At 54.7% G+C, this 15,811-nt stretch overlaps 1 protein-coding gene across 1 annotated transcript; it reads right to left on the minus strand.

The window, feature by feature from the left end:
* Positions 1 to 9,134: 9,134 nt before the first annotated feature.
* On the minus strand, positions 9,135 to 14,293 carry LOC140596393 (ral guanine nucleotide dissociation stimulator-like). The gene is made up of 10 exons (XM_072745056.1): positions 14,245 to 14,293; positions 13,810 to 14,048; positions 12,813 to 13,028; positions 12,351 to 12,454; positions 11,780 to 11,849; positions 10,952 to 11,023; positions 10,458 to 10,532; positions 9,878 to 9,910; positions 9,405 to 9,526; positions 9,135 to 9,213 (listed from the first exon to the last, which is right to left on the minus strand). The coding sequence occupies exons 1-10, from the start codon at positions 14,291 to 14,293 to the stop codon at positions 9,135 to 9,137; spliced, it is 1,059 nt and encodes a 352-aa protein (XP_072601157.1).
* Positions 14,294 to 15,811: the final 1,518 nt, after the last annotated feature.

Genomic DNA, 15,811 nt, shown 5'->3' on the forward strand with positions numbered 1-15,811 from the left:
ACGGGAAGATGCCCAGCAGCCCTTTCTACAGGGCCAGGCCCCAGAGAAGTCCAGGCCATGTTTCCTCTCCGGATTTCCCACAGTAGCCTCATGAGGTTCATCCTCTTACCCCAGCACTTTTCAGAGGAGGACACGGAAGCTCAGAGAGGTGCAATGACATTGCCGAAACATACTGGTAGTAGAGGCGAGCCCCCCGCCCCTGTGCTGTGTATGGGGTGGTCACTCACCCAGAGAATTGCTGGCCCAGGACTTGTTGGGCTGCGGTGAACACTTGGTAGAGACATGAAATGACTGGGTTGATGATGAGGCTTCTGTCCTGGAAGGATGGCACCAAGGACTGTAGCAAATCATCCACTCTCCCTTCTCTGAGCGTCAGCATGGTCCGGGCCTCACGCAGGGATAGGGTTGATTCCTTTTCACACCAGAGACACAAGGAGGGGCCCTGCAGTCAGCTTCCAAACCGTGAACCACTGGGAAGATCAGGGTCCGTTGGTCGGCCCAGAGACTCCCATCCCCTCGGGAAGTTGCACAGGACAAGGGACTCGAGTGCCCACACAGAAAAAGGTTCGAGGCTTCAAAGTACCATTGGTTTCAGGGCAGACATGGTAAAGCATTGGCAACCTCAACACATTCTGTCAGCTGAGCAACAACAGCATTCCTCTCAGCTAATAGCTCTTATGAAGACCAGGATGCCACAGAGTCTTCAGTTACATCCCAACTGCCACTAGAACACAGAGGCCTAGACCCTCAAATGCTGCTCAAGATCATACACATTGGGGGTGAGAGGAGACCAGAGCATGAGCTGCATGGGGTCTCCCTTATGTGGATGTGGCTTGGGCTGTTCCTGACCTACGAGGAAGGCTCGGGGGAAAACTCCCTTCTCCTGCAGGGCCCAAGAGCATCAGTTGTTTCTTGTCTGGGTTCTGGGCTTGCCCTGATCCTCTCTGGGTCTTGAGTTTGACCATGAATGTGGACCTGCTCTTACCGCAGACCTTCAATGGATGTGGTTGGTGGCCTGATGCCCCTGTGCTTGTCAGGGGAGATGGAGGAGTTCAACTCTTGGAGAAACTCCTCCAAGAGTTCCTGGGTGGAACATTCCAAAGAGAGCCAGCTACTGGTGTCAGGAAGCATCAGAGGCCTTCCCCTAATCTGGGGCTCCAGGTTATGGCAGATCTAGCATCCAAAGCTGTCTATGGGGACACATAAGGTGCTCCTCGCAGCACTGCAGACATGGCAGGAGAATGGCATCAGGTCAGGTGCCAAGGGCCTTGAAAGTCTGAACCCTGTGGCAGACAGCCCCATTGATGAAGGACTACGACGATCTATCAGGATACAGCTCATGAGCTGTTGGGCCTACCGTGATCTGATGTGTTCTGAGAGACGACATGTTATTGAGAAACATATGGAGAGAAACTATGTACACATTCGATATGAAAACATATAGGATGGCTTCATCCCACCCTTGCTTTTGTGTTACATCTCCCTCTTTACTGTGATGATTTGGAAGGGCTCAGAGAAGGTCTGCAGGGACAGTGGAGCTGGCTTCTACACAGCATATCTGGGATGAGTAGGTCAATTAATAAAAACAGAAGTAAAACCCATAGATCCTCAAGGCTTGGGGAAAAACAAGCCAAAACAACCCCCCTACAACTCCTCCAAACGTGAACTCTCTGCCGCACCACTCCAACACAGGTGAAGGGTGTCCTCCCACATCCCACGTAGCCAGAGGCTAGGCGTGGAGGTTCAGATCTCTCTGAGGTTGGGCCTGTGGGACACTCTTGTGGCCACACTAGGGGAGGGCCCCGGGTTTCACTGCATGTTCGTGTGGGGGCCATATTTCTGGGGTGAGCCCTCTTCCCTGCCTCACCTCAGAGCAGCACCGATCCCTGTTTGTCGGGAGCACCAGATCATTGTCTAGGGAGCTGGAATAGTTGAATCCACACACCATCTCCTCCAAGACCTCCTGGGTGCAGGTCTGCAAATACAGTGCCCCGTATATACAGGGCCAAGAGACCTTAGGGTCCTCCCTCTCCATCACCCCCGAGGGGACACCCCCATTAGAAACCGCGTTCTCCCGTACAGGCCAGAGGGGCAGCTGTGGAGACATCTGGCAAGGAGGGAGCCACATGAAAGAGGCTGTTGGGTTCATGACCCACATACTGGGAGTGGAGCTGTGTGCCCAGCACTCCCCTTCTCATGCGCCTGCTATGGCCTGGGGTCCTAACACCAAAGGTGTGTCAGGCTGCCAACACCTGGCAGCTGGTCTCTTCCCAGAAGGGCACGTTCCTCTCCTCGGTCCCCTCTACACTCACACACACACACACACACACACACACACACACACACACCCAGACACAGTCACATACACATAAACACACAGACACACACACAGTGAGGTATCAGGGGTGGGAGCCCGCTCAGCTGAGATCACAGTGTGCCTGCTCTCCAGTGGCCTCCCCAAGTTGCCTTGTGGTACCTGTTGAGGTCTCCCGCCACAGAAGCAGAAGCTTCGGAGAAGAGGGCCGAGCCGACGTCGACAGCTACGTGAACATCTCTCACTCTGGACTCTGCAGAGCCCAGAGCGCCTCAACGTAGGACAACAGCAAGAGGACATCTTGTTCTCTCAACCGTCTCCAGTAAGGTGAGCGGTTGTGGAATGCAGGTGCCTGGTCACCAGAGTTCCGAATCAGTTGCGGGGCTGTCACCAAGGAAGTGACATCACTTTTTCGAGATCCTGGGACCTGGGCCCCTTCCTCCAGTCAGCCCTATCCTGAGCCCCTTCTTGGCAGATGAATGCTTCCCCCATGCCATCCCCTTCACTGTACATCATGAGCCACGAAATGCCATAGACACAACCCACTGAACATGCAATGAGGTCTACCTGTGAGGACCCGGAGCTGAATTCAGACCTTTATGTCTCTGTTTTCCCAGTGCTGTGTCCTACCTACCCCACCGGGTCTCTCAAATAGTCCAGTTTCCCAACCTGCACTGTGGGGATCAGCCTAGAATGTCCTCTCTAGACACATCACCAGGGGCCTATGGATGATATTTCTAAGGCGTGTGCGCCGGTATCCCGTGTATCTGAGGCACAGATATACGGATGGGAGGCTGACCAGACGGGGTGGCATGAGCCACGGAGCAACACTAGAAAGCGGCCTGGGCTCCAGCAATGGAATCTCACAATAGCAGGTTCCTCTGGCCTCATTTCAACGGGGGCACCATGATGGGATGGAAATGCTCCACAGGCAGCCAGGGTCTGAGGCTAGGACTTCTAGGACTGTGTTGACTAGCAGTGGTGAGAGTGGACATCCCTGTCTCCTTCCTGATCTTCGGGGAAAGGCTCCCAGTGCTTCCCCATTGAGAATGATATTGGCTGTGGGCTTTTGGCAGATGGCTTTTAAGATGTGAAGGAGTGTACCCACTGTCCCTACACTCTGAAGAGTTTTCATCAGGAATGGAGGCTGTATTTTGTCAAATGCTTTCTCTGCATCTATTGAGAGGACCCCATGATTCTTGTTTTTTCTCTTGCTGATATGACCAATCACATTGATTGCTTTAGAGTGTTGAACCAGCAGCCTTGCATCCTGGGCATAAATCCCACTTGGTCATGATGAACAATCCTCTTAATGTCGCATTGGATTCTATTGGCTTGTATCTTGTTGAGAATTTTTCCATCCATGTTCATTAGGGATATTGGTCTGTAATTCTCCTTTCTGGTGGGTTTTTTGTCTAGTTTTGGAAAAAAGGTGATGCTGTCCTCATAGAAGGAGTCTGGAATTACTCCATCTCTTTCTATCTTTCCGAACAGCTTTAGTAGAATAGGTATGGTTTCTCCTTTCCGTTTGACAGAATTCCCCAGGGAAACCATCTGGCCCTGGACTTTTGCGTCTTGGGAGGTTTTTGATGACGGCTTCAATTTCCTCCCTGGTTATTGGCCTGTCAGGTTTTCTATTTCCTTCTGTTCCAGTTTTGGTCATTTGTGGTTTCCCAGAAATGCGTCCATTTCTTCTATATTGTCTAATTTATTGGTGTATTGCTGCTCATGAAATGTTTTTAAAATCGTTTGTGTTTCCTTCGTGTTGGTGGGAATCTCTCCTTTGTCATTCATGATTTTATTAATTCGTGGCTTTTCTCTCTTCTTTTTAATAAGGCTGGCTCATGGTTTATCTACGTTCTTAATTTTTTCAAAGAACCAACTCCTTGTTTTGTTGATCGGGTCTTCCGATCTCTATTTCATTAAGTTCTGTTCGAATCTTTATTAACACTCTTCTTCTGCTGGGTGTAGTTTCTATTTGCTTTTTTGTCTCCAGTTCCTTTATATGCAAGGTGAGCTTTTGTATCTGAGTTCTTTCCAGGTTTTGGATGGATGCTTGCATTGTGATGTATTTCCCCCTCAGGCTGCTTTTGCTGTATCCCAAAGATTGGGAACTGTTCTACCTTCATTCTCATTAGCTTCCATGAGTCTTTTTAGTTCTTCTCTAATTTCCTGCTTGACCCTTTCATCTTTTCGCAGGATGGTCCTTCACCTCCATGTGTTTGAAATCCTTCCAAACTTCTTCTTGTGATTTAGTTCTAATTTCAAAGCATTATGGTGTGAAAATAGGCAGGGGACGATCCCAATCCTTGGTATCGGTTCAGACCTGATTTGTGACCCAGTATGTGGTCTCTTCTGGAGAAAGTTCCGGGCGCACTTGAGAAGAATGTGTATTCAGTTGCATTTGGATGTAAAGTTCTGTAAATATCTGTGAAATCCACCTGGTCCAGTGTATCATTTAAAGCTCTTGTTTCTTCGGAGATGTCGTGCTTAGAAGATCTGTCGATCGTATAAAGCGCTACGTTCAAGTCACCAAGTGTAAGTGTATTATTATCTCAGTATGTCTTAACTTTGGTGACTAATTGGGTGATGTACTTGGCAGCTCCCACATTCGGGGCATACATATTGATGATTGTTAGGTCTTCTTGTTGGATAGTATGATATAGTGTCCCTCTTCATCTCCCACTACAGTCTTGGGGATAAACTTTAGCTTATCTGATATAAGGATGGCTACCCCTGCTTTCTTTTGAGGACCATTTGAATGGTACACGGTTCTCCACCCTTTCATTTTTGGGCTGTAGGTGTTTCCCTCAAATGAGTCTCATGGATCCCTGGGTGGCTCAGCAGTTTGGCACCTGCCTTTGGCCCAGGGCGTGATCCTGGATTCCCGGGATTGAGTCCCACATCCGGCTCCAGGCCTGGAGCCTGCTTCTCTTTCTTCCTGTGTCTCTGCCTCTCTCTCTCTCTCTCTCTGTCCATCATCAATCAAAAAATCAATCAATCAATCAATCAATCAATCTTTCAAAAAAATAAAAATGAAATGAGTCTCTTGTAGACAGCAAATAGTTGGGTCTTGCTTTTTCATCCAGTCTGAAACTCTGTGCCTTTTGATGGGGTCATTAAGTCCATTCACGTTCAGAGTTAGTATTGAAAGATATACATTTAGTGTCATCATGATACCTATTCAGTCCGTGTTTTTGTGGATTGTCTCCTTGGACTTCCTCTTTCTTTACAGAGTCCTCCTTAGTATTTCTTGCAGAGCCGGCTTGGTGGTCACATATTCTTCCAGTTCCTGCCTATCTTGGAAGCTCTTGATCTCTCCTTCTGTTCTGGATGAGAGCCTTGCTGGATACAGGCTTCTCGGATGCAGGTTCATCTCATTTAGGACCCCTGAATACATCCTGCCGGCCCTTTCTGGCCTGTTGGGTCTCTCTGGAGAGGTCTGCTGTTAATCTAATATATCTACCCGTAAAAGTCAGAGATTTCTTGTCTCTTGCAGCTTTAAGGATCTTCTCTTTATCTTTGGAATTTGCAAGTTTCACTCTTAAATGTCAAGGTGTTGAGTGGTTTTTATTCCTTTTGGGGGGGATCTCTCTATTTCCTGGATCTGAATGCCTGTTTCCCTTCGCAAGTTAGGAAAGTTCTCAGCTTGGATTTGTTCAAGTGCAGTGTCTGGAACTCTGTCCCTTGCGGCACCCTCGGGAACCCCAAGTAAATGGAGATTTTTCCTTCTGAGGCTGTCATTTTATTCCCTTAACCAATCCTCATGATCTCTTAAATGTTTTTATCTTTTATCCTCAGTTTCCCCCTTTGCCTTCAACTTGTCTTCTATGTCTCTCACTCGTTCTTCTACCTCGTGAACCTTCGTCTTTAGGACCTCTAGTTTGGATTGCATCTCATTTAATGAATTTTTAATTTCTGCCTGATTAATTCTAAAATCTGCAGTCATGAAGTCTCTTGAATCCTTTACGCTTTTTTCTAGACACTTGTAGGTTTATAATTGTGCTTCTGAATTGGCTTTCTGACATTGAATTGTAATCCACATTCTGTAACTCAGTGGGAGAGACGACTGTTTCTGAGTCTCCCTTTTGAGGTTAGTTTTTCCTTCTAGTCATTTTGCTCAGTGCAGACTGGCCAGAAACAAGTTGTATTGGGAAAAGGAGAAAAAGAGAGAAGAGAAAGGAGAAGAAGAAGAAGAAGAAGAAGAAGAAGAAGAAGAAGAAGAAGAAGAAGAAGAAGAAGAAGAAGAAAGAAGAAAGAAGGAGAAGGAGAAGGGAAAAAATGGAGGGGAAGCAAACAGAAAACAAAAAGCCAGCGGGGGTATCCTCTGACTCTATGTACTGTAAATCCTTCGACTTCCCCTGGACCTTTTCAGTGCTGCCTGGGAATAACTGGCTTTTCCGCTGTCCCTCTAGGTGGTCTTCTGGGGGCGAGGCCTGCTGTGCTGGTTCTCAGGTGTGAGCACCTGGGGGAGCTGCGCCGACCCTTGCCAGGTGCATGGCCAAGTGGGAACTGTTCATCCTGTGAGGACCCTGCTCCTACCCAGGTACAAGGTGACCTCAGGAAGAGCCACTGTGGCAGCAGCCAGCTCCCCAGCTCTGGAGTCAGCTCTCCCAGTAGCTACCTCAGCTCCCAGTCTGCAGGGGCCTGGATGCTCCGGGGGCAGGGCCCCAGACCTGCACAACTTGGTGACCCCCGGGCAGGAGCATCTTCCTCTCCTGGGCCCTCCGGGCTTCGCCTGTCCTGGGTGGAGGCCGGGACCTCGGCTGTGTCCCTGGAGCCCTGGGCACCGGGACCTGCGCTGCTTGAATCCACTCTCAGGGCCTTGGGGCCCGCTGCAGCCCTTCGGGGAGCTCGGCCGTGGGGTGGGGGCTTCCCCTGGGGCACAGGTGCTCTGTTAGTGCCCCCAGGAGCCTGAGGGCATCCCCGCCCTCCTGAGATCCTGCTCCAACTCACTGGAGCTCATGCTCCTCCGGGTGGGGAGGGCTCTCCTGTCCTTGGGGCCTTGCCCTGGGGCCTCAGCTTGGCTCCTCGGGGGGCCTCACCCTTGGAGGCTTTTTAATTTCTTTACTTTTTCCCCGTCTTCCTACCTTCATAGAAATGCCGCCTCTTCTCACTGCAGCCTTCCAGCTGTTCTCTCTTTAAATCTCAGGCCGAATTCATAGGTTTTCAGGATGATGCTAAAGTTATCTAGGTAAGTGGGGGGTGGGAAAGTGACCTGGGGACCCTCTTCTTCCACCGCCTTGGCCCCTCCCCCATTCGTAGGGGTAATTGATAGGAATATATTTATTGCCATTTGATCCCTCAGGTCATCAGCTTGGTGGCATTCCCCCATGGAAGCCCCTGAATGCTCCTCTCATTCATCATCCATCAAAGATCCAGACAGGAAATGCTCACGCGCCCACATGACATAATGAAGTACAAGACCTAAGGGGTCAGGCTCAGTTAGCGACTCCAGACAAGACAGTGTAAGTGTGTACACTGACTCTGTGTGCAAGCTGGTGAATGTCTGTGACCACGGACCTCGGAAAAACAAAGACCTAAAGTCATCCTGTCCAACAAGGAGAGTGTGGGGGTTTCTCTGGTCGAACCGTTATTCTGGCAATGGGGAGCCAATGTCTGACCCATCAGGTCCCAGCAGGTCTGAGTGGTCACTACCCCTGGACCAAGATGCCGGGGCCTTCAGGGAATTGCTCCCTCAAGAGAGCTGCCCAGGGAGGTACAGGGAGGCAGGAGATCCTAGCTCAGAAGCCAGCACAGGTGTTCTTGGAACCTGGCCCAGTTGTGGCCTTCATGTACACAAATATCTCTCCCCCTCATGCACACCAAGAGGGAAAAGGACGTCAGAGATCACTGACGAGGACCCCAGGAGGATTCCAGGCTTGGTCAGGGGTGAAGTTGGAACCTGAGAGCGAGACTGAGGGTGGAAAGCCCTGCCTGCCCTTATGTCATCCACTAATGACCTTCCCCTGGCCTCATGCCATCCATGTGTAGCACAGTCTCTTTACACGTGTGTCCCCCCACTTTAATGTTGTTGCAATCGCAGAGGTTGACCTAGACGACTCAATGCTCCGAATAATGAGAATGTCAAACCCCAAACCTGAGCTAAAATAATCCACATCAGAAAAATGGCAAGAAAAAGTCCTCCTTCCTTGAAAGTGTACAAAGGGAGCCCCTGTCCTGGGCAGGAGGGGGTCCTGGCGGGCGGTCCCCTTCAGGACCCCAGGTCGGTGGTGTTGCTGTTCCTGTGGAAGTCCCTGCACCCTCTAAATCTCAGGAGCTCGGAGGGGTGTCCCTGCTGTCTGGCCAAGTTCCTGACACTGTGCTCTGAGGAAGGGGGGCCTGGGGATGCCCTTGAGTAGCTGGGAGGAGGCAGGATCCTCTACTTCATCCCACATACAGGAGCTGGTGACTCTGTAAGATTTCTCCTTTAAAATGAGCATAAGAGGGTCTCCTGGTGGCTCAGTGTCGGGGTCTCTGCCTCTGTCTCAGGTCCTGACCCCGGAGCCCCGGGTTTGAGGCCCATGACAGGCCGCCCACAGGGAGCCCGCCTCTCTCTCTGTGTCTCTCGTGAATAAAGAAGGAATATCTGGGGGAAAAAGATGGAAAGTGACTATGAGACTCTTTAACTCTCTCACATTACTACAGGAAGTCAAAGGCCCAAACTCCTCCTGGACTGTAAAGCGGCTTTAATATCACAACATTGAAGTCTTCCGTTTACAAGTGAAGACAATGACGTATCGTCCTCCCAGTAGAAGAGGCGGGAGGAAGTGGTGTCCTGCAGACGGGCCCCGTCCCCGTGAGGCCCCTGCACCTCGGCTCAGGCCTGAGGGTGACTGCGGGCGGCTCCTCCTGTCTGGGGGCAGGCTCGGGGCTCCAGCTGGCAGGACAGGGTGTAGCTGAGGACAGAGGGACACGTGTGAGTTGGGCAGGAGCTTCAGTTCCGGAGCCTTCCCTGGGATTTCCAAGGAGCTGGAGCCTGGAGCCCCAGCAGCAGGGCTGGAGGCGGCCCCGGGGGCCTGAGGAGAAGGATCCCTAGAGGCCCCCCCGAGTTGGCTCCCCCTCCCGCCCTCAGCCCTGGGAGCCTCACCTCTCGTCCTCGCTGAGCCACGTCCCAGCCTGGAACCAGGCCCGGAACGGCTGCTCGGGCTCTATGTGGTACCGATCCGCGGCCACCTGGAGCAGCAGGATCTCGGTGAGGACTCGGTACTCCTGGGCCCAGAGAGAGGACATGGCATGAGAGGCCCGGGGGGCGGAGAGGCCTTCGGCGGCTGCGCCCGGGACAGGCGTCGGGGCTGGTCTCTGCCACGTGGTGACCCCCCATCCTGCACACTCCTCCCGGCCCAGCTTGTTCTCAGATGGGAGCACACCCCGCCCCGGCCTGGCCAGGTGTCCCCGATGGCGGTGCCTCTGGCCTTGACAACTACAGGGACTTTGCCGTTATCAGGGAGCCATTCCCGACAATGTGACAATGCGGGGATGGAGGCCAAGCGTGGTCCTCCCTGGGACCCTTCTGCTGGCCCCAGCCCCACCCTCCCTGCGGGAGCTCAGAGAAACCCTCACCTTGTTCTTCTTCCGGTGGTTGACCTCATTGCCCTGGAAAGCAGACGAGCACAGGCCATCAGGGGGGCCGCGGGGTGCTGCTGGGTGCTGCTATCCCCCTCACGCCACCCTAGGGCCAGGCACACAGGGGCCAGGACTCCCAGGGGAACAGGCCTGCGATCCAGGCCAGGCCCCGGGAGCCAGGGAAAGGAGCCCTGGGGGGGCAGGTGAGGCTTCCGGGAGCACAGGAGGGGAGGCCAGAGCCTCAGGTGGACAGGAGACGCGAGGCTCCCGAAGGGCCCGCTCAGGCCGGGGCCCCTGACGTCACTCTGCCCCCACAGGCAACCTCAACGGACAGGCTGAGGCCCACACAGCCTGACCTCTGAAGGTTGGCATTCGGGCCGCAGATTCGATCTCGGGACCCGTGACCTGGGTGCAGCCTCCCTCCTCTCCTCCCAGACGTGGGCCAGGGACCCTCGCTCCCAGGGCATTGGGGAGCCTGTCACGAGGGGAGACTTGCCAAGGACGGAGACCTCGGGGCTCGGCTCAGGGGCCCTGTGCTCCCCACATGAGGGCCCCGTCCCAGCCCCGGGCCACGCACCTCCAGGTACTCCTCCATGGCAGTATCCAACATGAACAGGTCGGTGAGGAAGGTGCCCAGGAAGGGGACGACACCCTGTGTCGGGGTGGGTGTGGAATGAGGCCCTGCTCCCGTGTCCACGGGGACCCTCCCCGGGACAGGTCAGCCCCCCGGCCCGCCCGCCCCAGCTCCCACCTGCTGCTGACCAGGACTCTTGGGGCATCCATGGTTTCCCCCCTCTCCCTCGGAGAACACCAGAGTCCTCCAAACAGCTCAAGGGCCAGCGGTAGGACATCGGGGTGTAGGTGCCCCGGGCCCTGCGCCCCACAGACACATTGTCTCCAGCTGTATAAACCCTCCTCCGGGTCACCTCGAAAGAAGTGTTGTCGAAGCTGTGGCTCCGGGAGGCAGAGCCGGAGTCGGGAGGCCCCACTTGCCTTGATTTGGGGGCTTCCAGCTCTCAGGGGAGACCCCTCTCCTCTGGGCTCGAGGCCACGGATCTGGGGCTCGCTCACCTGCTGCTGCTGCCGCCTCTTCCATGCTCTCTGCACGCTGATCCCCAGGGCTCCAAGCTTAGCTGGCCGGTCCTGCAGGGCCAAGGACAAGTTCCTCAAGAGCAGGATCACCCTGGGCCCTTCTCCCCATGATCGTTTTGTCTTTTTCTTTTCTCTTTTTAAATTTATTTTTAATTGCTGTTCAAATTGCCACCATATACAATACCCCAGTGCTCATCCCATCAGGTGCCCCCCTCAGTGCCCGTCACACTGTCACCGCCACCCCCGCCCTCACCCCTTCCACCCCCCATCTTTAACCTCAGACCCTGGACATCTGACCCAAGGCACAGGGTGGCAGCTACATCGTCCTTCAGCTTGCCATGAGGGATTCCAGAACAACCTCAGCTCCAGCATTCATGGCTGCGTGACCTTGAGCTTGCAGCAGCCTGGCCTCCCAGAGCCTGGATCCTCACTGGGAAAGGGGCGAATTCCAGCTCCCCCCTTGGTCCCCCGAGGACCCAGGGTCCTATTCCCACCATCACTGTTGGGGCCCTCATCCCATGCAAACCCCTCACAGAGCGCAGGCCTGTCCTCCGGGCTCTCCAGTTCGGGAGAGGCCCCCATCGGGACCGGCTGGCGACAGGGAGCGCGAGTGTCCAACTCAGGGATCCTGGTTCAGCGGCAGCTGCTTTTCCACCTCTTGTGGATTTTCACCCCAGGCTGCGTCCACGGTCATGCCAAAGGCTGCACTCGCTGAAGGAATGCTCCGGGACGGTCCCTGATTCAGTCACGAAGGACACCGTGGCTCCCACGCCGCCTCTCTTTCTATCCCAACACCTCCCATACTACCTTGAGAAGCAGGTTCCTGCTCTGGGCATTGTCCTGGGAGCACAGTTTTTCAAATGTTCGAATCTTCTTCCTGAGTAGAGCGAGAGAAGGCAGGACGGATGTTGGCACACTAGGGTAGGGTTGAGGGCAAGTTCCTGTGATCTGAGACCTCGAGGGAGTCCAACTGCTGGGTCGGGGTGTCTTTGGGTTCCTCTGACCACTCAGCTCGTTGCAGCACATGGGAGAGAGCTGTCGTGTGGGTCATCTGGTGCAACCGAAGCCCTCTTAATTGAACAGCTCTGCTTTGGTCACTTTTGGTTTCAATTGGGAAGAGACTCCAGTTGCTGTCATGTTCACATCCAGATACTTGTAACTCAGCACAGCCCAGACTCCCCAAATGGGGACATTAGGAGGCATGGTGGCCTCTTCACCTGGTAGGCTGAGAAAATCACCTGCCTGCCTGCCCACCCACGTCCTGTTGTCATGGAGTACTGCCTCCTAGGAAGTCCAGGGGGACCGAGGAAGCCAGAATGGACAGGCATCCGGGCCATCCCTCATCCTTCATGGTCCTTCTGGAGCGAGGACCCCTCACCTGGAAACTTTGGCCCATGTGTTCTTCAGGCGGTGAACGGAGACACTCTGCAGAGCCGAGAGGATGGCGTGCAGGGAGGAGTAGTTCCGTAAGGCTCGGCAGGCCTGGGGAGGAAGAGCAGGAGCTGTCAGGGGGCCGGCAGGAGCCCTGCTGGCTGGAGAGCTGCACTCCTCTCAGTGTCAGTCTCCTCTCCCGGATGAGACCGATGTCCAGGGGCCTACAGAAGGGCGCATGGAGGACGCCGCGAAGAGCCCTGCTGGGGAGAGGGGGCGTTTCCCATCCCTCCAAGGAAAGAGTCACGTGGGGACTGAGCACCCCAACACTGGGCCATGCGAGGAAAGGTCAGCAAGGCCCCCCGGGAAGAAGACCTGAGACCAGAGACTTCAACCTTGAGGAATGGTCAAGGGAAGAGCAGTTCCCAGGCTCAGGAGAGCAGGTCCGCCGGGCCTCCCGTAGGCTTACCTTGGCCACCTTGATCCAGTGCTCCAGCACCACCGCCCTGTCCCGGGCCGTCATGTGTGCGTTGCCAAGGCAGGTGGTGATCACGCAGTTGGCCACGTTGTTGAACTGGGTCACGGTGGCACTGACTGTGCATGTCCGGTGCTCATAGCCAGGCTCATTTCTCTTGGACCAGATGGAGCCCAGGCACTGTTGGGGCTGCACCTTCTTGAACAGATCCTAGAGAAGAGGGGGACGCTCGCTCACACAGCCATTGCACATGCAGGATTCATGTCCTACATCGGGGTCCCCTGTCAGAGCCGGGGCTCAGCAAGGGCAGAAAGTGGCCTGAACCCAGGTAGAGTCGCTGCACTGCCCTGCATTCCTCTTCCCTGAGGGAGCCCAGTGCAGGATGAACGAGGAGCAGATACTCTCAGGGGGTGGTGGGGGGCAGGAGGGCGCTGTACCCTGGTCCTCCCCTGTAACTTCAAGTTACTGGTGGCAGCTCAAGGGGGCTCCTCAGGGGGCAACTTCCCCTCCCAGTGTTCATGCCCTGGCCCTCCTCCCCTCTCAGCAGCACATTCTCACAGAGGGGGGGAAAGCCACAGATTTGTCTGCCTCCCTTTACTTCAGCTCACATTTGACACCTAAACAGTGTGGGGTGCTCGGCCTCCAAGGCAGGTGCATGGTGAGCCTTGGGCTCAGCTGCACACAGTGAGTTGCCTCCGGCCCCCCGCCCCCCGCTCATGACCTGGGCCTGCCCGTTTGCCCACAGGTTCTGGCTCATTTAGGCGACACAGGGACTCTGCGTCAGTCCTTCCCAGGGTCTAGCTCCACAGTGTGCAGGTGGGCAGTGAGAGCAAGGGTTTGAGGCACGGGACAGGGCCTTGTGGTTGGTAAGGGATGGAGCTGAGATCTGGGCCCGACCACACAAGCCCACATCACGGAAAGGAAGGTTTTGGGCAGAAGACGGCAGGAAACAAGCCTGCCCCGGCCCCGGCCTGGAAGCCCCGCTGCTCACCGCGTCTATGGAGGTCAACTGCTCTGCCACCAGCTTGGGAGGGAAGGCCATGAGCCCGGGCTGCTCCCCATGCCGCGGGTGCTCGGGGGTTGCCCAGGGGCAGGTGGCCTCTGGGGCTGGAGGTGGCTCCGTCTTTGTGCTTTGGGAAGGAGTGTCAGTCCCCACGAAGGCTGGTGGTGGAACTGACTGCAGCTCACGACCCGGTACACGGGAGGAAGGCACCAGCTCTTGTGCCAGGTCTGGAGTAGTCGAGGGAGGAGACGCTGGAAGGAGCCGTGGAGCTGGCCCTGGGACAGGATAAGGAGACATGTGTGTCCACGGGACTGACTTGCCCCATGCCCTTCCAAACACAGGGAAGAGTCCATGGCCGATAGAGAAACACCCAGCCCCTGAACCCCATCCCGGAGAGTCTGCCCAGCTTGCCATCCCCCTTACCCTCTGACTCTGCATCTGCCTCCGTGAGCTGCAGAAGTTGCCGTGGCATCACGAGAATGGGGGCATGGCAACTCAGGCCATACAGGTTGGCCTGCACCCAGGGCCCCTGTACATCGAAGCAGGCCCAGTGCAGGGATGGCCAGGTGTTCTGCAGATTCTGGTCAGGCCAGGTCCCCGAGATGGGAGAGAGGCTGCTGGGGAGAGTCATATGCGGACCAGCATCAGAGCCTGGCCGCTCATGCCCCATGGTACTCCCATAGCACCATTCTTTGTGTATGGGTCCCCGAAATGTCCCCAGCATGACCTCTAGCCCTCCTGTCCCTGTTTTTGCAGTGGCGGACCTGGTATCCAGAAAACCTGTCTGAGTCTGGTTTTTCTACTTATCGTCTCTTCTCAATGACCAAGGGCCTCGTCTACTCCATCCTCCACGCCACAGGTATTGGGGCTTAGGTTTGTGGCAGATTGGTGAGTGCTCTGCTCACCAAAGCTTCTGTTCTTGGCCCCAGCGGTGGAGGTCACAAGAGGTGGTAGAGAGAGGTGCAGGAGGAGCAAGATGGGACAGTTGAAGGGATGGATGTTTGAGGCACCGAATCCGCCCAGGCTGTGCTCCGCTCCCCAGAGGGCTCCGGACCCCATCGACAGCTCCCTTTGACTCATTCGCCTCTTCACAGGAAGCCCCCACAGTGAAGCCCTCCCAGTGGAAATCAAGAGTCTATGAGATCCCTGGCTCTGGGAGTCACTCCCCAGCCACAAACCACAGTCTCCCAATGTGCTCTGTGGAGGAATTAAGGTTCTCCTCCTGGATCCAAAGATCAATCAAAGTTTTACTTGAACTTTCCCAAAATTTTTTTGAGGATATTTACTAATTAGACGAGGAGAGAGAGAAGGAAAGAGTGAGAGAGAGAGAGAGAGAGAATAAGCAAGGTGAGCAGGCGCCCCACTGAGCAGGGAGCCCAATGTAGGGCTCAAACACAGGACCCTGGGACAACGACCTGACCTGATGGCCGAGGCCTTCCTGACCGAGCCACCCAGTGCCCTTAGTTGATCTTATCGTCCATGAGAATGGTCCAAATATGGGTGGATCCATTCATCCCTGGAGGCGGCCAGGAAGATGTCAGATCTAACAAACTATGGACGTGTGTGCCCACCACCTGCAGAGTGCTCGACTGTCTGACACCCTGATGAGTCTTGGACCGAGACGCTGTATGTTCTTTATTCCTTCAAATATCTCAGTGACTAGAAATGTGTCTGCAGTACTCGGTGCTTAATATGTGTTATTGGATGACGGACTCCCAACCAGCACTTTCCATCTCCTGAGTGGACCTGAAGCTGCTCGTTCATTCCTCAGTGACCTCTCCTCTGGCCACATAAAGGACAAGTATCAGGACCAGTGAGATGGAATCTGAGAAGTCCTTTGCACACAGGCAAACGGCCTGCTTTGTCCGTGCTTCTGTCAACCCAGAGGGCCACAGGCCCATGAGGGCCGATGAGGAGAGCTTGTTCGCTGGGGAGAGACGACTGCTCCACGGGAAGATGCCCAGCAGCCCTTTCTACAGGGCCAGGCCCC

This window comes from Vulpes vulpes, chromosome 2, assembly GCF_048418805.1.
Source record: "Vulpes vulpes isolate BD-2025 chromosome 2, VulVul3, whole genome shotgun sequence".
In the NCBI taxonomy this organism is placed as follows: domain Eukaryota; kingdom Metazoa; phylum Chordata; class Mammalia; order Carnivora; family Canidae; genus Vulpes; species Vulpes vulpes.

Coding starts and splice junctions, on each gene's coding strand:
- LOC140596393 (XM_072745056.1), bottom strand. CDS start 14,293: ATGCCACGGCAACTTCTGCAGCTCACGGAGGCAGATGCAGAGTCAGAG. Junction 10,533..10,951: donor AGAGGCGGCAGCAGCAGCAG/GTGAGCGAGCCC, acceptor ACCCCGACACAG/GGTGTCGTCCCCTTCCTGGG. Junction 9,911..10,457: donor CCATGGAGGAGTACCTGGAG/GTGCGTGGCCCG, acceptor TCTGCTTTCCAG/GGCAATGAGGTCAACCACCG.